The sequence below is a fragment of the Fusarium verticillioides genome, chromosome 7 (assembly GCF_000149555.1).
Source record: "Fusarium verticillioides 7600 chromosome 7, whole genome shotgun sequence".
NCBI lineage: Eukaryota > Fungi > Ascomycota > Sordariomycetes > Hypocreales > Nectriaceae > Fusarium > Fusarium verticillioides.
Window position 1 is genome coordinate 2,699,425 of NC_031681.1, and position 21,884 is coordinate 2,721,308.

The 21,884-nt window shown below is 40.3% G+C and overlaps 6 protein-coding genes across 7 annotated transcripts; 4 read left to right on the forward strand and 2 right to left on the reverse strand.

Moving 5' to 3' along the window:
• Nucleotides 1-6,619: 6,619 nt before the first annotated feature.
• FVEG_11608 (hypothetical protein) lies at nt 6,620-7,945 on the forward strand. Of its 2 annotated transcripts, XM_018900931.1 has the most exons (4): nt 6,625-6,700; nt 6,859-7,211; nt 7,258-7,668; nt 7,716-7,930. In XM_018900931.1, the coding sequence occupies exons 1-4, from the start codon at nt 6,656-6,658 to the stop codon at nt 7,828-7,830; spliced, it is 924 nt and encodes a 307-aa protein (XP_018759311.1). In that variant the 5' UTR covers nt 6,625-6,655; the 3' UTR covers nt 7,831-7,930. The 2 variants fall into 2 exon arrangements, with proteins under 2 accessions (XP_018759312.1, XP_018759311.1); XM_018900932.1 differs by having other exon boundaries at nt 6,620-7,211; nt 7,716-7,945.
• Nucleotides 7,946-8,452: 507 nt separating this feature from the next.
• Nucleotides 8,453-8,854, reverse strand: FVEG_11609 (hypothetical protein; the record flags this gene model as incomplete). Its single annotated transcript, XM_018900933.1, has 2 exons — nt 8,453-8,787; nt 8,836-8,854. The coding sequence occupies 2 exons, from the start codon at nt 8,852-8,854 to the stop codon at nt 8,453-8,455; spliced, it is 354 nt and encodes a 117-aa protein (XP_018759313.1).
• A 2,677-nt stretch (nt 8,855-11,531) lies between these two features.
• Nucleotides 11,532-13,165, forward strand: FVEG_11610 (hypothetical protein; the record flags this gene model as incomplete). The annotated part of the gene is made up of 3 exons (XM_018900934.1): nt 11,532-11,811; nt 11,978-12,172; nt 12,240-13,165. 3 exons carry the CDS (start codon nt 11,532-11,534, stop codon nt 13,163-13,165), a joined length of 1,401 nt encoding a protein of 466 aa, XP_018759314.1.
• A 2,122-nt stretch (nt 13,166-15,287) lies between these two features.
• Nucleotides 15,288-16,312, reverse strand: FVEG_11611 (hypothetical protein; the record flags this gene model as incomplete). The annotated part of the gene is made up of 3 exons (XM_018900935.1): nt 15,288-15,433; nt 15,751-15,970; nt 16,247-16,312. 3 exons carry the CDS (start codon nt 16,310-16,312, stop codon nt 15,288-15,290), a joined length of 432 nt encoding a protein of 143 aa, XP_018759315.1.
• A 4,153-nt stretch (nt 16,313-20,465) lies between these two features.
• FVEG_11612 (hypothetical protein) lies at nt 20,466-21,057 on the forward strand (the record flags this gene model as incomplete). Its single annotated transcript, XM_018900936.1, has 2 exons — nt 20,466-20,742; nt 20,837-21,057. The coding sequence occupies 2 exons, from the start codon at nt 20,466-20,468 to the stop codon at nt 21,055-21,057; spliced, it is 498 nt and encodes a 165-aa protein (XP_018759316.1).
• A 33-nt stretch (nt 21,058-21,090) lies between these two features.
• Nucleotides 21,091-21,819, forward strand: FVEG_11613 (hypothetical protein; the record flags this gene model as incomplete). The annotated part of the gene is made up of 1 exon (XM_018900937.1): nt 21,091-21,819. One exon carries the CDS (start codon nt 21,091-21,093, stop codon nt 21,817-21,819), a length of 729 nt encoding a protein of 242 aa, XP_018759317.1.
• Nucleotides 21,820-21,884: the final 65 nt, after the last annotated feature.

Sequence of the window (21,884 nt, forward strand, 5' to 3'; positions counted from 1 at the left end):
CGCGTTTCCTGAAAATTAAGCCTTTATTTCCTTAAATAGGAAGAGCTATATTACTTACTACCCCTCCTTCTCTAGATTAGCTAGAGAGGCTAAAAGAACCCTTAGGTAATTAATTTAAAGATACAGTTTAATAATTAAGAGTCCTAAAGCTATATAGGGTTATATAGCTATAACTACTAAAATAAACTTCTAATTAATAAAATAAAACTATAATTAATCTTTTAAATAATATAATTAAAGAAAATACTTTTACTAGAAAAGACCTACCTTTTTAATAGTCTTAGTAACTAGGACTCTTTTAAATAGTTATATATTATAAAGATATCTATAGAGTATATCTATAAGTTAGGAAAAATAACTAACCCTACTTACTTTAATAATAAGAGAATTTAGGAGCCTTAGTATCTTAAATTTAGTAAATACCTTATAAAAGACTTAAATAAGCCTTATTTATAATCCTTAAGTTCTACTTAATTAACTATATATTTAGATAACCTAGCTACTATATATATAAAACTTATATTAAAGGATTAAGAGGCCTATAAGGTATTTATAATAATCTATAAAAGCAATCTTAATTAATATAATAAATAAGTAAATAGGATTAGAAATATACTAAATTAGATAATAAAGAAGATTTATTTATACTATATTAAGATATATTTACTTATAATAAATAAATCTATATAATATAATAATATTTTACTTTTCTTCTTAAACCTTAAAGCTATATATAATATTAATAATATACTAAGGAGAAAATAAGTATAGAAATAGTACTTTAAGCTTTTAAAGTTAGCTTTAAATAGTAGAAATAATTAAGAAAAATAGATTACCTTTTAAAAGAAGATAATAAGAATTATAAAGCTTAAAGGAGTTATAGAAATATAATACCTAAATACCTGGTTTAAAGACCTATAATAGAATCTTAAAGGCTAATTTAAGATATTTCTTTATATTAAATAAGGCTAAAATAAAAAAGTAATTAAAGAAGGAATATATCTTCTTTTAATATTCTTAGTATAATTTTAATAAGAAATTTAATTACTTAAAAAGAAAGTAATTAAATAGTAATAGAATATATAGTAAAAGGGAGCTTTATAACTACTATTTAAGACTTAACTCTTAAGCCTAAGAAATAAAGTAAGTTAGTAATTAATAACTAAAAGCTTACCTTAAAGAAAGAGGGATTAATAAAATGCTTTTATTAATTAATAGAATTAAAAACCTATATATTATATAAAAAGAAATACTAAAACTCTAACTTTATATCTTATTAAGTAGCTTTCCTAGATAATATATTAAAGAAGTTTCTAACCTTATAAAGGTAGCTTAATCTCTAGGAATAATAGGAGAGTAGTAAAAGAGAAAGTAAGGCTATTAATAATTAATAGTAACTTACTAGTAGGTTTATAGCCTAAAATAGTATAAATTGTAATATATTTACTAAATTAAATATTAAAGTAATAGCTAAAATAGAAAATATTATATAAGAGCTTTTTTTTAGAGATTTAAAGTATATAAACTAATATCTAACTATAAATTAGTTATATAAGGATTATTAGATATAAAGCCTTTATATTTACTAATTCTACTTAATAAAAAAATAAGTGCCTTTAGTTAAGGATAATTTTAAAAGCATAGATTAGGTTTTTTATAAGATATAATTTATAGAATATCTTCTAAATCTAGAATCTAGTTACTAATAAAATATATATAACTAGAGATATTATCTTTAATAAGGATAAATTCTTTAGTACTAATAAGATATAGATAAGAGAAATAATTAGTAAATAAATGCTAGAAGAGATATAAGTAAAAATATAATTACTAATAACTTTTAAAGAGCTTAATTAGGTAATAGACCTAGTCTAAGGACCTAATAAGTAAGAAAACTTAGAATTAACCTTTAAAAATCTAATTAAAGACTTACTTACTAAAAAGGCAGAGTTAATAAAAAAATAAGAGGCTAATAATAATAAATATATTTAAGCTTAATTTAAGCTACTACTAACTCCTCTAAAAAGCCTATACTCTAGCTTTCTTATATAAATTAGTGCCTAATTATTTATAGATATAGGAGGACTTAAGGAAGACTTATTAGCCTTTAACTAAGCATTTAATATAAGGATAATAGCAGTACTGATTATTAAGTATAAAAGGAAGCTAATAATAAAGGTAATAAGGAATAGATATATCTATAGAAAGCTAAAGCCTAGGTATAAGGTTTTAAATATAAAAATAAATCTTATTTTAGATAAAGAAAATTTCTATAGGAGGAATCTGCTATTAGCACTAAGTTTATATAGAAGTCTCTCTAGATATCCCTTTAAGGAAAAGTTTAGATAAGTATAAAAGAATTACCTAGAGAGCTATAAGTAAATAAGATTATAGTTAGAGATTTTAAGGCTTAATTTATAAATTAGGAGCTTATAAATATTAAATTATATATAGGTTTTTATATATAAGTTTAATAAATATAGCTATTTATAAAAGTATAAAGTAAGACTTATTATTTAAAGAGATTAATAGTTAAAGTTAAGTATAAATAATATTTATACTACTATTTTAGCTAGAAAGTCTTTTAAAATACTAATAGTAATTATTATAAAGTATAATCTTAAGTTATTATAGTATAATATAGTAAATACTTTTATAAATATTAAACTGTAAATTAATATATTTATAAGACTACTTCCTAGATTTAGGAGTAATAAAAGGGTAAACTAAGTTCTCTTTCTATATAAGGCCTTATATAGGTTATAAATTACACTTTTATTATAGTAAATAGAGCTTAGAAATACTTTTAAGTTATAAAGGTAAAGATTAATCTTAAATAAGCTATATTATTATTAAAAAGAGGGAATCTTAATATTCTTTTATATTAATAATATTATCTTTATATTTAAGAAAGAAGATAAAAAGACTGCCTATCTATAAATCTAATTACTTTAGGAGAAATATAAACTTATAGGGGAAGATATACTATAATAGTTCCTTAAAATAGAGATTATTAAAAACTAAATTATAAAGTATATTTAAGTAACTTAGATCTTATATTTAGAAAAGATATATAAATAAAGTATAATAAAGATATAAAGTAAGTCTTTAATATTAAAAGAGGAACTCCTTTTTAATAAAAAGAAGGCTACTTTTTAAGCTACTAATTAGTATTATTAAGTAATTAGATCCCTCCTTTATATAAATATTATTACTTAACTAGATATTACTTTTACTATATTAAGATTAGTAAGATTTATACTAAACCTAAGTAAAAAGTATATTTATATTATAAACTAAGTTTTTAATTACCTAAAAGTAACTTGATTCTATAGTCTAGAATTTAGATCTAGAGAAGGATTTAAAGTTTATAGTAATATATCTTTTATAAATAATTTACTAAATTATAAGAGCTTATAAGGATATATAATAAGACTCTTTAGAAGCCTAATTAGATAGTAAGTAAATAAATAAGATATAGTAATAACTTTAATAATAGAGGTAGAGTTACTAGTACTCTTATAAGTAGTAAAAGAGGGGCTTTTTTAATAAAGACTGCTTTAAGGGCTATATTTTAAGCCGCTAAAAGCAGGATTAGAGCTCCTTTTATATTCTAAGCTATAAAGCGCTAATCTATAACTATACTATAATAATAAATAAATAATTAGATTTTTAAAAAATCCCTTTTAGAAACTAAAGATAAAATTAAAGTATATAAATATATATAATTACTAGCTCTATAAAAAATTATAGGTAAAAGTAATATTTTTTAAATATAAATAAAGCTTAGAATTAATTATTAATAGGCTTATAAAAGTACTTTAAGGTTATAGGTAAAAGGAGAGCTATAAATAATTTAGCTTTATAAATATTAAGGACTAAATTATTAAAAGAAAGGATAAAGTAGTCTCTAAAAGATTAATTAAAGAAATCTTAAATTAGCTTTAACTATAAAATAGAAGTTAAAAAAAGGGAATTAAGAATTAGAATTAAGAAAAGTAACTTTAACTTACTTTTAAGAAATATAACTTTTATCTTAATATTTAAGTTTATATAAGTAAAAGGGCTTTATATATACTCTAGAAACTATAAATAATTTTACTTAAGAATTATATATATTATAAGTAATAAAATAAGTTATATTACTTTAAAAAGATTTTTATTTTACTTAAGTACCTAAAGGTAAGAGATATAATATAAAGTACTTTAAAAATAACCCTTAGACTATAAAAATAAAGCTTAAAGTAGGTTCTAGTAACCTGCTTTCTAGAGGTAAATATTATACTTATTAAGGAAAAAGTAATCTATAATAACCTTAAGTATAAGCTTATAGGTATAATAATACTTCTCCTTAATCTTCTATAAAGGCTAGATAAACTAGAAATATTAAAATAAGTCTTAAAAACTAGAAAATAAAACTTTAATTTACTTTATTAAGGTTCTTAATAGGACTAGGGTTAGTATAATAAAAATTAAAAAAGTAAAGTATAATAGGTAAAATAAGCTTAAGATTATAGTAAGTTAGTAAAATAAGTCTTATACTTAAGAAATAAGACTTATATATCTTTTTATAGGAACTACTTTTAATATACTACTTATAGTAGTACTTCTTATTTCTAGTATTATAGTAAATACCTTTACTATAGCCTTAAGCTATATTAATAAGATAAAGGAGGTAAAAGGGAAAATATTTAATAACCTTACTATCTAAATTAGTAATATAAAATTAAAAAATAAAACTTAAAATACTTATATTTTTTATACCTTAATAATAGCCTTTACTTAGCGTTTCTCTTAAGCTTTATATAGGTACTTAAAAGACTTACTAGAAGTATAACTATTATTTCTAAAATTAGTAACTTATAAGAGTAAAAGAAATAGTAAACTGATAGATAGTAGGCTAAAGTAGGAGTATTAGATATATAAAAAGAAAGAGGAGGGTTAGAGAGTTTAAAAGACTTTTTACTAGACTTACTAGATTTATTAAAGGAATTAATATTAGCTATAATAGAAAATAAGTAGAAAATAAGCTAAAAATAAATATTAAGAGATATTACTTAAAAGTTAGTAATAAAGCTTATTTTAAAAAAAGAAAAGAGAGTTATAAAGGCATTATATATATAGAAATAGTATATACTAATTAGAGATTATAAGGCTTAAAGAAAGAAAAAGAAAAAGAAAATCTTAATATAAAAAAAGATTTACTTTAAAGGAAATTTTACTTAGTAATATATTATATCTTTAGGTAATAAATAACCTACTAGTAATAAAAGCTGCTATTAGTAAGCACTAGTAGGGTAAATTATAACTAAATTTTAGATTTAGAAAATTAAAGAAATATATACTAAAATTAGTAATAAATTATAATATTAAAGATAAAAAAAGTAAGGATATAGTAATAAAACTCTTTTCTTTATAATAAAACTCTTTTCTTTATTATAAGACTTATTTCTTAATAATAAAACTTATTTTATTATAGAGAATAACCTTAAAATCTTTAATTAAATTAGCAATTTTAGGGGGGTATATTAAAGCCTATAGGGTATATAGAGGCGCGTTTCCTGAAAATAAGCCTTATTTCCTAAAATAGAAGAGTTATATAACTAGTTACCCCTCTTTTCTAGATTAGCTAGAGAGGCTAAAAGGACCTCGGGCAATTAATCGAAGACACGGTTCAACAACATGTCTAGTGCCTGACCTGTGCCTTGTCAGAGGGTGTCCAAATACACTTGACAAAAGGTATCGTTAAACTTATCCTAAATTTACCTAAACCTCTTCATCACTTAGGATTAAGACCCTCAATTTCCATATCTCCCGTAGCCTGCGCCACGCCTCGTTGTCAACGTCGCACCATGTCCGGGGGCTAATAGTGTCAAGCGGGATAACTTCGAGCCGGACCGATCCTTCAAAGGATTATGCTTAAAATAAGAGGATTCGTTTACAGATGACGATGACCCCATATGGAGTGAAAGTAAATAGATCTTGGCTAATACTACGCTTATGAAACCGTAGATTGTTGATCGTCGGTTGGGGAGCGTTGTTTTCGGGACCGAGACCAATGAGGATCGTTTGATGTACGAGTAATGGGAGTTGGGGATTGTGGATAGCATCCACTGAGAACTGAACATGACTACGGTAGATGTGCTGATAGACAAAGCACTGCCGTCTTACGCGCCATGAAACGTGCTCACCGTTGAAGTGTGCATTGATGTCATACACGCACGCATCACTAACTTGACCTTCAAAGAGCCTATTTACGATAGGGCTCTCAGCCAATGCAATGATTCATTCAAGCCAAATAACCGTTATCAGGCCTAAAACGCCCTTCGCACTCGCATTCCTTCAGACACAAAAAACAACATCAAGCCGTCATTAAACTGACGTGACGTACCAACCATCCCACCTCGAAAGGCCTTCCCAAAAACAACTTAGACAGCTCGAAAGCGTTCCCTTTAAAGGTTTAGCGCTACAGGGGGTTATCCTAGCTTCCGAGACTCAATTTACTGGACCTGATAGCGCTCGGGGGTTCTGATTGGCTCAGAGTTCGGATTCGCTTGTCGCAGGGCTGAAGCGCTTGGCGTGGTGATGGATATGGATAGTCATTCGAGGGTGGTAACTATTACACGCGGTGTTGAGACAATTTGAGTTGATTCGAATGCTGACGTGCAGGGTTCAATGGATGAGAGAGGAGATGTATAAAGTAAAACAATGCTCCGACGCCAAAAGGCTATCCCACTCCTGGCCGACTTCCATCAACCTTATCTCTTCTCTTCACCCCTCACATCCCCTCACCTCACCTCCCCTCCCCTCAACTTCTCAGTATCAACATCATCAAACTAAGCAGCCATCATGTCGCAGGAACTGCCAGACAATGTGATCGTCTTTGGCCCCGACGCCAACTGCACTCTCGCTCTGTGTCCCATAGAATGGAGCGTCTACCAATACCGCCCTTCGCTCGCTGCGAACATCACCTTCATCGTCCTCTACGCCATCGCCATGGGGACACATCTCGTTTTGGGCATCAAGTGGAAGCAGTGGTTCTACATGAGCTTCATGATGATTGGGTGTTTGTTTGAGATTATTGGATACATTGGAAGGATTATTATGTATAATAACCCCTTCAATTTTGGAGGTTTCATGATCCAGATTGTGTTTATCACGAGTGGTCCTGTCTTCTACACAGCTGCTATTTACGTGACGCTCTCCAAGACGTACGACCCCTCATCCCAACAGATAATGACTTGACTGACAACCCAGTATCAAATACTTTGCCCCCGAGGTCTCCCGCTTCAGACCAGAACTCGTCTGGTGGATCTTCATTCCCGCTGATGTCGTCTGTCTCGTCCTCCAAGCCGCGGGCGGAGCATTGTCAACAGTCAGCCAGGGCTCCAGCCAAACTGGTATCGACATCGCCTTGGCCGGTCTGTCCCTCCAAGTTGTCATCCTCGTTCTCTTCTGTGCTCTTCTCGGTGACTATCTCTGGCGATACTTCCGCAGTGGGAATGCCAGTGCAATGGGAAACCGTATGAGGATCTTCTTTGGATTCTTGAGCGCTGCCGTCATTCTAATTCTCGCTCGATGTGCGTTCCGATGCTATGAGTTGAGCAAGGGGTATCGATACTCGGATCTCATCACAAATGAGGGGTTGTTCATTGGTCTCGAGGGAGTGTAAGTTGCAAGTGTTTTTGTTGCCAGTCGGTACTAACTGTTTTCAGTCTTATTGTCATTGCGGTATTCTTCCTGTGCATCAGTCATCCTGGTCCTGTGTTCAACGATGCGATGACGACCGTGCCGGGTGCCTCGCAGAGCGATGCTGATGCTGAGAAGTGAGGTCGAACGAAAAGTACTTGATCTTTGGCGGTGTCGATATCAAGAGGACACCTATAATTTATTTGCGAAGGATTAGGATAGAAATGCAAGAATAAACGGCTTTCGGATCTTGTACACGTTGAACAAGTGACTCGTCATTTCATGCTCTATTGAATGGACCAGAACAAAGATCCGCGGTGAACATTGGCCACATTGGACAATAATATTTCACAAACGCATCACGGTTCTGGGGAAAATTTCTTTCTTAGCTGATGTTACAGGTCTCACTTGTATTCCAGTGCTGCTTTTGGGGGGCCACGTATTAGCTATGAGGCTCAGCGCCAGAGCTCCCTTCAAGACTGGGTCACTCATATTATCACAACAGATACAGTCACAAGTCACATCTTACAGTTTATCATCAAGCTTTAGACGAAAGGAGTTCACATTTTCTCTAGTTAGTAGATCTAAGCCACCGCTGATCAGAAGTCCAGCTCAACAGAGCGACTGAGTATCAAAACAAAACATCATTCTCGAGCCCACAGACAGGGTAACATCGAGTCAACCACCATTTACTTTCCTTTCATCTCCATTGTGACCCATTCATCGTTCCGATGAGGATTCAACACCAGTGATCTTGTCACGATTACTTGGAATCGCAGTTGCACCAGCAGTTCTTCTCACAGTCAGGGTTCCATCCGCGACGACGGAAGAGGCCGTTGTCGTCACAATTGTAGCCCCAAGGGCGGTAGTAACACTTCTGGTACCAGAAGGCGCACTGGATGTTGCAGGAGGCCATCTTCTCACCCTTGGCGACGAAGGCGTCGGGGGTAGCGACGGGGGTGGTAGCCTCGACGGGGAGGGTAGGCTCAGCGTTGATGGCAGCGGCCTCAGCGGGAGCGGTAACCTCGGTGGTGAGGGTGGCCGCCTCAGCGGGAGTGCGGACAACTCCGGCGTTGACGAGGCCAAGGAGGAAGAGGGCTGTGATGGTCAGAGAGGTCATGGTGTTGGGGGGAGTGGTGGACTTACGGAAAGTGATGAGCTTCATGATGGCAGATGTCTCTTGATGAAGAGATGATAGAGTTAGGTAGGGTAGTGTTCGTTGTTGAGAGTTATGGTAGTTGAGTGAAGTTGTTGTGATGCGATGTCAACTGTGAAAAGGTTGAAGGCTGAGGATGAAAGATTTGGGATCGATTCACAGTGAATAACCTCCATCCTGGCCTTAGTTCACTGGACGGATCTATTGATTGGCCATGTATGAACCGTGGTTCGGCTGCCACTGTGCCGGGCAGTGTGGTTCATAGCTCACAGCTGCCAGTGGCAGAATAAGGGCTAGAACATCGCTAGCTGTCTCTTGATACTGAGTGTGCAAGTGTATGATCAGTGTTGGAGATGAAGACGGGGACTGTTCATCGTTCAGATACAATGGAGGGATGAAATAGGATGAAGCATAACAACATCAAAATGCGAACCCAAGAAACGATGCGTAAATCCTGGAGATATTTGTGATGGGTTATTCCCTCCGAATTTCCATCATCACTAGGACAATGGCATATGCTACGAGATCACAGTGCTCGCTTCTGAAGATTGGGCTATTCACATCATCAAAACAAGATGTTTTGAGATTGCATCATTCAGGTTATCTGCTAGTCGAAAATGCGGAAGATGCAACCTGGATATTGTGATTGACATTAAATTCAAGCCAGCCAGAGATACCCGGTAGAGCTTGATTATTTAGGCTACGGAAGACAAGAAAGCGCAAGATCTCCATCACAAGTGATGAAAGGGTATGTGTAAGTTTGTATGTATCTTATGAAGCCTTTAAGCCAATTGTCTCTGAGATAGACTAAGAGCGGTGACGTTCAAAGATCGACCAGTAGGAAAAAGAAACTTCTGGCTCAAGGTTCAACCATATTTACTTCTGCTATTGGTGTAATATATCGGTACAAGTCTTACCATATGTTTCAGAGGTTATAAAGGAAACAAATAGTTATATACATCATGGAATTTATTCGTTTGATTGTCTTTAAACTTGATAGTTGTCTTGTTCACCGAAACCCCCAAGCTATGATCTATCTCGCTCACCATGATCCGATTCTTCTCGGGCTATATTCACCGATCGTATTGGCAGCGTGCCACGCTATTGAGTACTTAAGAGCTCAAAATGCTGCAGAATGTCCTGCGTGAAGCGTTGAACCATTTACCGAAAACACTTCAGTCAAGCTCGGACGGCAAATTTGACATGGTACTGATGGAGAGTCCGAATTTGCTTAACCATCAGTGACTTCAATCGTATCATCAACCGAGCTTGAAAGTTTGAGGTTGCTATGCAGGGTAAGAAAAAGACTCCATGTTATACCAAACGGCAAAAATATCCCCTTTGAGAGGTTGCAACCTACCAGCCATGTAGTAAACCTTCGGGTGTGTCGTGTAATGAGGCAACGGCCCGCCTCCATGTGGCAATTCATGATATAAGTTTGTATGCTTAATCTACTATGACACTATCTCACGTATCTTTCCGCTGGAACTAACTCGGGGAAGACAACAAATTTTCCCGCACGTGGTGTGTGACCGCGAAAATGGTATAAGTTAGCACCAGGTTCCGTTGGAGTGTTTGTGCCACAAATCTTTGCTCCCTCCCGTCGCATTTGTAGCCTATGAAAAGCCTCGCAAATTAGAAGGACGGAAACTTGGCGAAATCACACCATTGATTGATTCAATATCCACGGGCACACGGGGAACCAGGCTTTTTGGGCGTTCTTTGGTTTGACAAGACTCACGAAAGCTCTCCATGTTTGCACCTGTTGCCAAGCTTCTTGGTCACCGATACTTCCTATCAACAGGAGTTCTAACAGTGATGGAGCTTGACTGACGGGCATGTCCATTCAACACACACTAAGGTAGCCAACACTTTCCAGTTCATTCCCTATATACGCTGACCGTACTTGCGTTCAGGATCAATTTTAGTTTAGGTACAGTTGGCGTTGAGCATCTTATTCTGACAGTGGCAAAGGTCTCTCTTAGTACAAGGGGAAAGTGAATACCTTACTCTTCGAATACTGCAATTCTCCCTAATAGGGCTTCCTTGATGACAATCGGGTACAAGTCAGACTGTAGCGGTTGTGAGACGTATTGCAGCCGATAATAGCAAGCATGGCTTCGCTACTTGTCACCGCATTCATGCGTTTACTAAATCTGTGATTTGATTCTGCAATATAGCAACATTTGCACTGTAACACTTACGCTATAACAAGGTAAACAAGGATTTTGGAAGGTTTCACGAATGTACTATTTGCTCCAAAACTGAATCATAATGGAAGATACACCAGAGTATCACAAACACAAGACTGTTATCGGGACAGAGATGGATTCATGACCACAAGCAAACGCTCAAACAATCGGGAGCAGCAGATCACACCAAAGGCTATCCCCAGTCATTTGAAGTCTAGGCCATGTCGTATTCCATTATTTAACACCGATGTAAAGATTTCGATCCCGACAACTTCTCCTGTCGCCAAGTCAACTTTTATCTACCTCAGTTATTGCAAGTCATACACAGCGGTGCTCTTGAGGGGTGATCTTAATCCATTGACTTTTATAGTCCCCTGGACGTTGTACTTCTAAACTTAGGACCATTCCATTATCCTAAGTGACGAAAACATTTAGGTAAGTTTAGTACACCTTGAGGAATCTTTAGACCAAGTACTAAGGTAAGGTAAGCAGTCATGACTGAACCAGAGGTACCTGATCCTCCTCGGGTGGATGCACGGTACGCTCCAATTGATTATCCTAAAATTGGCCTGCCAAATGGACCTGTCAATATTGAAGGCCGTGATTATCTCACGAAACATTTGGGTACCGTCATCCTAACCCTTCTTCACGCGAAGATTGAAGCAGCGGATTTTGAACGATCCGAATGCTGGGATGATATGACTGATTGCCAGAAGCCATTCGGTGTTGAGGACTTTATGGCAATGTTGCGATACACATCTTCCATGGCCATCAGTGTGTTGAGAGACTTTGGGCTGCAGCCAGTGCCTTACCAAAAACGCCGAAGCCTTTCTCCAACCGGCTAATGTGTTGGCTTCTGAAGCCTACACGGGCAACACTATGCGCGGTATGGCAACAATGATCATGGACTTAGCAAATCAGTTAAACCGTGTTGCCTTAGCTCTAACCAAAAAGATTTGGGCAAGTAAGGGTGGAGTTCCTGCTGAGGTGGAGGACATGCTTGCTGTCCCTGCTGACAAGGTCCCGGCCATTGATCTTCGCTGCCTTCGTCTATGGTGCGTATTGAACACCAAGAAGAAGCGTCAAGAGTTTGAAAACCCCAAAAACACAGATAACGATATGATAAAACTCATTGGTAAGTTCAACTCCACCTCTGGGCAACCTAAGACTTTGACACATAACACGCACTAATCAATGAGCAGAGGGGCTAAAGCATGTCGTTGATCCGTCTTGGGAGGTACCCGGAGTTGGTTTCAAGCCAACACAGGCAAGAAAACTTCGAAAAGTCACGGAGGGCAAGGATAATTCGCTCGATTTTATCGTCCCAATGATCATCCATATCTGTATAGGGATGGGTAAGGTAAAGGGCAAACCATTCCACGTTATCCACGACTCGACCTCCGTTGGCAGTACCCGAGACCGCATAAGTGGTATGCCTCACTACTGCAGTATGCGATTGAACGCACGCAACCGGATCGTCGGCGACGTCGATATTTCTAAGTGGAGAAAAGCTTTTGAAGAGCTTCGTGAATTTGACGAGGTTGAAAAAGGAATCGAGGTCAGCGACGAAAGACTCAGAGACCTCATGACGGATGACAAGTACACACCCCTGAAGATCACTTGCAAAGAAGACGCAGTCCAAATGATGGGCCGAGCCTATCTGGCTAATCAGGCGATCGGTGTGCCCGATCTGAGAGAGCCGCTTCCTCCTGCAAAGCTGCAAGCTCTCGACATTTGGGAGTCGAAGCCTATCAGAGACTGTTCTAAACACATTGGCCGGCCCTTCTCTACCGCAATTAACACTCAACCAGCTGGTTGCTGTTGGATGTGCAAAGTTGTCATCAGGTACAAAGAGCCAACGGGTACTACGGTGCTACATGACGGCCTCAACCGTAGCGCCTCCAAGAAAGACTTCAGAGACCGCAACGAAACCCCCCATTCATGTGCAGAAGTTATTTGCTCTAGGTATTGCATTATCTTGGAAGATGACAAGAAACGAAGGGACACGGCAGAAAAGATGAAGAAGGAGGAGGAGAAGAAGAAGGAGAAGGAGAGGAGGGAGGAGGAGCGGAGGAGGATGGCCTATCAACAGAGCAGGGCCCGGTACAGTCATGTTGCTCGCAGATGATGGAAGCCTTGCATGTGTTTTTTTTTTCTTTTCTTTCTTTCTTTTTTTTTTTTTTTTTTTTTTTTTTTATAAATCTACTCAGACATATCTTGGCGTTTTGGGATTAAATGAGGATTTCAGATGGAGGAAAAAGGTTATCTTAAGAAAAAGTTTAAAGATAAAAAAAAGGGAAAAGAAACAAAAAAAACCCAAAAAAAACCTAGAAAGACAAAAAAAGGTTATAATTCATGTATTCCTCTTTGAGGGACAAAAAAGGATAAAAATTAGAGATAAAACATAAATAAAAATGGGCGCTGTGGGAGGAAATACTGATTGAATCTCGGTGATATTAGAGAGAACTGGTCTAAAATCTTTCTAAGAAACACCTAAACATGCACAAGTCTCTTCATGACTTAGAGTAGAGATACTAAGCTCGATGATATCAGAGAGAACGGATCTAAAATCTTCCTAAGAAACACCTAAACTTCTTGGACAACCTTGGACTCGAACGGCCTTGACTTGTGGAGTTTCCGACCTTGGATTTTGAGGGTAATAATTTTTATAACTTCTGTAGACGTAAACTTCTGCAAACTTTGACATCCCGCCTCGATCTCCTCCAGTAAACAATAATAGTAATAGCATGCCTCCTCCCCCACGTCCACAACGCCTAGCTGCACGACAGCAGTGCAAGCCGTGATCCCGGCGCCTACTTCGTCACCACCCAAACGAGTGGTTTCGACCCCTGTGTCTAAAATGCTAATTAAACATCCCTTCTGAATATCACTTTAATATTAATATCACCAGATACCGACACCACCATGAATCAGCACACTCATAACCATGACGAGCCTTCACTTCCCCTGGGATTATATCACCGGTTGTTTTAGCCATATAGAAAGAATTGGTTTCGATTATTTGAAGAATAAACTTCTAAAAGCTTATGACAAGTTTAGACTAGACTAGTAAAGGATTATGGTTTGTCCAGATTCGAGGGCAAGAGTAGCATACTAAGAAGTTACTACAGTGTCTGAGGCTGAGGCTGAGGATTTAAGTCTGACTAGGGAAGGCCTCATGCCTTAAATGCATGTGATGCAGAGAGACTGGATACGATTGCACAATCCTTCTCCTATCATCAGGATCTGATGGCTCGATCGTGAGACTCAACGTCATTTAGCGATACCTCCTGAAGGTATTTGTACTCTCATAGTGCCTTCGCTGAATGTGAAAAGCTGCAGCTAAACAGTTCTTCCCCTAATGGGGGCTGATGGACCGCCCTTTGGCACATGGGAATAATATCCCGCTCAAAGCCACGCGAGGCTGCGGACCAACGACCTTGGTACACAGAGAATTGTCGCAGTGCAGAGTAGGATTATTAGGATTCTGGCCCGCCCGAGAGGACGAGAGATTGAGCAGAAGAAGATAAGACCTCAGCACAGGACCAAGCCTCAACACGATGCTCGATCTCTGTAGATTTGACCGTGTGGGTGATGTCCTCACTTAGTACTTTTGCTGTCATCGCTCCCATGTAGAGAAAAGCAGGTTTGCGGCCATACAGCAGTCGCTGGGCTTGAACCGGTCTGCGTATATACTAAAGGGCAGGCCTATATGCTCCAACACATCCCTCAGAGCCCCATGTGACTCAGGAAGTCACCGACGCTACGAGCTAAGATTGCTTGCTTGATGCTTCTAGTATCCGGATCGCAGGAATGGAATTCGTTCAAGAATATTGTCTGGAAAATATGACAGAGAGTACCGAGGCAAAGCGTGCTCTTCGCACACGTCTTCAGTGACGGGGAGGCTCAGGGTCGGGAGACTCTGCCGAACTGATCCAAGTTGACCGTAGGGGTGATACTAGCCGTGGTCGGCTATGCCAACATGTGAGTTTCTTGCTGCGAGTCGAGTTGCGAGCGTCGACCCTTATATATAGACTCTTTGCATCCGTAATGACATCCCACAGTCCGGATAACGTCGCCTTAATATATAAAATAAGGCCAATCAGCCCCTAGTACTGCGAAGATGAATCATAAGTTGCTCCTAAACTACGAGTGTCGAAGAAGGAGCAATGGCCAATTAATGTGTCAAAGGAGTAGCAGGGACTGTGATGCCTCCGAGAGAAAGCTCAAGGCCGGGGGAGTTGGCGACATCATCCTATTTGGGTGCTGTTATCGTTGCCGCCCTTGTCTCCTTCATCGCCTTCTTCGTCGTCCCTGAACGTAAACGAAATCCGTTCGCCGCTGAAATTGACGTCTGAAAGCTGAAATGTGATCGAGTCCTCAGACGCCTCAGAGTCTGTTCCTGGGTCAGACAATTTGTGGAACCAGTTGACAAATAGTTCAGCGATCTACTACGACTATTACGTGTCGGTGTCAGTGTCGGTGTCGTTGTTAGTGTCGATGTCGATATCGATATCGACACTGTCACTACCGTGGTGAGCTTTGTAGGAGTCTTGCTAAAAGGCAGAACGCAGAACAGGTGACAAGTTTCCCAAATTCCTTCATGCTAGACTTGCACGCAATATAGTATTTTGAAACCGCGTCATTTGCTTGCTTCTTCTTTTTCATCAGGTGCGCTTCGAGATATTTCATTTGCGTCCGCTTCTCGGTTACCTCGGAAGAGGAAGAAATTCTTGAGATACTGGACATAGACTTTAGGAGTAACAAAGTCAGGATCCTCATCGCTCTCCTTGGCTTCACCCGTGGACGACTTGTCCCTGCCTGATGCCTTGGCCTGCACATGGGCCTTGGCTACTTTGTTCTCCTTTTCAACCTTTGTGTTGCGTTCACCCTGGTGCCACTTGCTGTGGCCAGTGGACTTATGATTCTCGGCCTTATATAATATATTCGAGGTGGTAGCGTTAGTATCTGATCATATATTGATTCTTCTTGAAACGCTCCTGTTTATGTCGTGGAATTGAAAGCCTGGTTGAGCAACCAGTTGGGTTGATAAGATTGTGACAGAAGGTAACCGTCGCTTGCAAATGAGGCCAATAAACTCGAATAAAGACCGATAAGATTTTAAAGGGCCGCGAAGAGAATGAGAAGCCAATGGTCAAGCGTAGGTATGCATTGAGATTCTATCACCGCCTCGCACTTGAGACTTTACAGAAATAGCGACAGTCTTCAAGCCAGCAGGAAGTGTATATGTTCTCCTCGAGCTCTTGGTCGCCATAGCCTGGCCACATCGGCCGTAACATAGCTGAGTGGCTTGCCAAATCGAGAATACTAATGAAAGCCGATCAACATGGTTGCAAACGCTGCGGAGAATGTTGCTGAAGTTTCCACCTTCCAAGCATTGAGATGGTAACAGGGATTGATATGCTTAGGAGGCTAGACTGGCATGCTTTCTTTCGAATGACCAAGTGGGAACAAGACCATGACTGATCACGGTGTTCGAGTCTCGTGCTGCAGATAAGTATGTGGTTATCGTCGTTTTGGCCTTCGGTCGTGGTATTAATGTAGCGGATAGTGAGTTGGCCACAGGAGTAGCTGCTCGACTGGACCAACTCTGGGTACACATTTAAGGCAAGCCGCTGTGATTATTGAAACCCTCAGAGCTGCAAGGCCGTCCCCAAACACAACATACTGATCTCCGTGTGCGCCAGACACCCATAGCAGGATGTAGCGAGTCTTGCCATGTGAATTATGCTAGGATGGTGGACTCCCTGTGTAACGGCGTCGAAGTCGCGGGACGCTGCGGACCAACGGCCTTGGTAAACGGAGTATTGTCAAAGTCCATTGCAGTTGGCATCGGATTAAGTATCCAGTCTGTTTCGCTCAATCATATTGGTCTGTTGCTTTAAAAGTTCTTGTTCTCGACGGGGAACGAGCTACGACGCCTTGAACGCTCTGTGATTAAGAGGCGGGAGGTAGTCGGTATATCGGTCCTATAGATAGATAAGAGGGTGATATTTTGTTAAGCTTAGGGGGACTTACAACGTAAACAATAGGTTTGTTTTTCTTGGGGGTGTTTCGTGGGAAGAACTTCTAAATGACAAAAAGGGAAGCAATAATGACCAGAATAGAGATGGCAACTTCGGCGCCGTATGCCTAAGTCCAGAGTCTTTAGCCGGTGATATACAGGTGTGCATTTCTAGCCGCGAGTCCGGTTGCGTGTGTTGAAGCCCAGCAGATGGAGACGTTACATCCGGAACAACAGCCGAGAATCTTGATTATGCCATTGTTGTCCTAGAGGGCGCGCCCGAAATGCTGGCCAGCGTCACGGAGCGGACTGAAATCCTCTTGAATGCAAATTGAGAAAGACATTTTCGAACGAAGAAGATGTCCAGGCGAACTTTGTTCAGCCCCTGTTCTAGTTCCTCGAGACTTTAGTAGAACTTGAGACAATCCGCTCCTTATGCTGCGCTGATGTGTTCATCTTGTCCACCTAGCCGGATTGAAGAAAACTCTGACCAGGAGCACCGATACCTCTTCGTATCCCAAAGCGGGAAAGGGAATGAGGCGGTAATTCTAAACCCAGATCAAGAACTGATAGCAAAGGGTCCAGCAAAGGGTGCGCGATTGACTCAATAGCGAGGTGCCCTTGGGGCTTTTCGTGTTTGGGGAGTCAACCCAGGCGCTAGGGCTATCCGAACAAGGCTTTCGGCCTCACCACCCAGTTCTTCGAGGGCCTCATGTAGGTTAACCATTATGCAGCGCTACAGCTCTCAGGTAGAATTGAAGACTCTGAGCGACTCCTCATGGATGATCACAGCCTCTATATACACTGTCAGCACTTCAGATCGTAGAAGCTAACCAGTCTTTGTCGGTGGTATCAGACGCTGATGGCTTGTCGGGGTCAAAGTGAACTTACCGTTTAGAGAACTGAGGGCAGACTGGCCAAGCTTCGCTATTTACCATGTTGTGTTTGGTGTTCAAGGTTTTCTAGAGAACATATTCCTGTTGTTTTCAGACTGTCAGTATTATAAATTGTAAGAATGTACCATATGTTGAGCTTTCGTCAGTAACAGGATCTCCTTACCTCTATCTATATAAGGTGCGCGCAGGTTCTTACCAGTGCCCACATATATATACTGATGGTAAGAGAAAAGTCCGAAAGAGGGAGATCCTGAGTCTGATTAGTTGAGAGACAGTATTACTAGGAGGTTAACTTACTCTTGGATTGTATGTCAGGCAGAGGATTGCGTGAGTCCCTTACAGAGCTTCCGACAGACCGGGAAGTGGTGCGTCGGCCGTCATAACATGTGAATTATGTGATGTCTCAGAGCGGTGTTTAATTTAGAGTATAATATACCATTGCGGTCTGGTCTCAGCTCAGTGATGCAGGAGACAGATCGGAGGTGGCCATCCCCAGGTAAGAGGCCGTGATGCAGAAAAAGTAAGAGAGATTTGGAGGAATAAGACGGGCAATTTATAGTCGGAATCGCAGCCTGCTTATTCATCATCGCCCCTAAATTCATTCCATTCACTTGGATGAGTTTGATAAAATTGTTTGAAGTTGCTTCTTTTCTGGGCAATTGGTATGCTGCCTAAAGTGTGTTGATGAGAGTGTTTTTTGAGTTGATAGCCCTGATGGCTGATGCTTGCATCGCGCGCCTTACTCAAAGTTGCTCCGTTGCTGGCAACTCTGCTCAACAACACCGCCTGCCATTTGCAAAACATACCTAAGCAAAGCTTTTGAATGATTGGCGCCACAAGCAAAGTTGGATTGCCTTCAATACTCGAAGTCACTATCTACCACTGGGTGTTTTTGTGTCACACGGAGGGGGCAAACGGGGAATGCTTACGTTACTGCTGTAAAGCAAAGCAAAGAAAGAGATGGGAGAAGGGAGTTGCGAAGCCGACAAACCGTTGCTCCTCTTGTAAAGTCATCTGACAAGCAACAAACCCCCAAGCGAGACCTCGAACCTCGACCGTGGAGGGTAACAATCTTATGTGCTTCTATGAACATAAACTCCTTCTGAAGTGCTAATTAAACCCCGCTATCTCGACATCACTTTGATACTACCATTACCTCAACCAACCTACACCTATAGCCATAATAAGCCTCAGCAATCTAAGCCAGAGCTTGCAGGGCACCAACCTCCATTCCCCAGGCATCTACCAATATACAACGCCCACTGCCATCCAACAGATACAATGGCTTCGATAACAGATATACCCTCTATGCGTGCAGCATGTATCAACACGCCGCTTTTGAGCGTGGAGAGCTCGTAAGGGACACAATCATCGAGGCTGCGAAACCGGAGATGGTAGCAGCATTTGTCGCAACAGCAGCAAGCATGCCACGACCAAACATCGTCATGTTTCTGGTATCGCAGAGCCTGAAGATGGTTAGCATTGCTAACGTGAAGTTTGCGTCCTTCCAATCAGTGTTCGTTATACAGAGGTAAAGAGTTTACGCGGTCTCACGTAGTCCCAATGGTGGTCGAGTTGTCAAACCACTTGTTAGCATCAGCTTCAGCAAAATGGGAAGCACTTTGAGGCCACGCATTTCCCTCATGGCTCATCAGCCGCATTTCATCATCTTTTGCTAATTTTAGCATTTTTTTGTCCTCAGGAAGATGTCGCGCAGTTGGAAAGAATTGCTCTGACTCATCGCCCTTTTGCACATCAGCTGCGTTTCATCGGATACCTTCACCACCAGCTGTCGCCCGATGCCAGTGGTGTTCCCCGTTCATTCACAACATGTCCTGTCAATTGCATGCACAAGTACTGCAATCACAGTTGTCTCGAACAAGCAAATTCACCGACATTTGCTGGCCGACAACCGAGACGAACCAAGTCAAGTGATTGTGTAACAGGCATCAGCCAAGTTGTGTGGCAAGTTCATGTGTGTGGCGTGCGCCACACAGACAGTGTGCACTATCGCCAAGTTCTGGTCGCCAGTTGCATGCAGAGTAAAGGCTCGGAGGCAGATTCGTACATACCAAAGGCGCAATTGTCGAGAACAAGACTCGTATGTAGTGACATTGTGCTTGGAGAATCTGGATTTGGACCTATTCACCTGCTTCTTGCGTCGCAGCTCACGGACGGACTCGAGCAGCTTCCTTGTGCCTTTTCACCCCAACATATCTCGAATCGCCCAGAACCTCATAACAACAGCCAGCTGGACGTAATGACTACTGAATCACCTTCAGATCATGAGCCTCGTGCCAATTGGCGACATGTACTCACCAACAACCCGCCGTCTCAAGTACCTGGACAAAGCTTTGAGACAGATTCATAGCTGAGAGCACGTGGTTAATCACACCCAACATCCCGTCTACTTCCAGCTTAAATAGAGAGCTTCAGCATCCTGCAGAATGCTTCTTTTGAACCAGCCGCCCATAAATCTCAACATATTGTTTTTCAGACTCGTCCTTATGTCCAACTCAAGCCCGGTTCACTGTAGGACTATCGAGGACGTCCCGCTGCCATATCCCGCTTCCAAGCTCATCATCACCCAGCGTCTTCAAGCCTCACGAGAATCACCCTTCTGGGCGTGGATCATTGTTGGCGCATTCTACGACAGACAAGATAACGTCCTCTGGAGCACTGAGATCTTCGCTGGTCGGCTGGACATCGATTCGGACTCTGAAGACGAGTCTATTGATACTGAGTCTTTGGCGGAGAGTTATACCGAGGAGACAGCTTCTTCAGGTAAACACTGATCCCTTGGAGATTTTTAACAGATATTCATGCGCGCAATTCTCTATATAACCCCCGTGTCTTCCACAATTCTGACTCTCCTCAGACGTTTTCTCTTCCTACCAAGAACAATCGTATCATAACAACCAAGCCTTGAACTACCAAGTACCTCAAGCCCACCAAGTCTTTCCATATTGGAACCAATCTCCGCCATATGCTATTCCACCGACTTGGGATCCAACTACCCAAGGTCAAGTTCCCGGCTTCTGGCAAGCATCTTTCGATCCAAACGTTCGTCGCTGGGTTCATACCTGGCAACCTCTCTGACTCCCCTCCCCTTCCCTCCCACGATCAACCACCATGTCTGGTTGGAACCCCATCAACGGTCGTGACGCCACAGGCTCACGACCAAACTACTCACCCATGGGTGCACCGATCCCATCGCAGGGTCAGCCGTATGTTCCTCATCTTGGTGGTCCTGGGTATAACTTTGGTCTAGCTCCCCCCGCGTACGGCTACATGTATCCCGGCACAGCTGTATATAGCCAGCCCGTTTACGGATTCCCCCCTCAGGGACCAGTTGCTGGGTTTCAGACTCAGCAGACGTATGCGCATCAGCCCAACGGGACTGGTAACATTCTCCCTCGCCAGGCGCAGCCCATTCCACAGATCGACCCGAAGATGCCTGCTGCGCAGATGACCAACTCGTCTGGTGGTGTTGGTTGTGAGCCCGGGTACAACTATTTCTTCCCAGCGAATCATACCAAGGTTCATGTGTTCAAGAGTGATGTCCCTCCTTGGCAGCTGCAGGCGAACGCCCAGATTCCGTTTATCGCTTCGCACGTTCCGACATCGACGAAACTGGGTGATCTCCTGAAGGGCTTTGGGTGTACCAATCCCTCGGCGAAGAAGAACATCTGCTTCGAACTCTACAGTGGAGGAAATGGCAAGTGGTACAAGGGATATTCTTTCACTGGTGATGACAAGGATGAGATTGGCAAGACCATGGATGAGGTTGGTTGGGATTCGTCCAGGACTGGAAACAAGGGGGAGAAGCCTGTTGTCTGTCTCTGGTTCTGCAAGAGCTGATTTGGCTTGATGTTGCAAAATGTGACTGGGTAGGAGGATAGTTGCTGGACATTGTTTCCTACTCT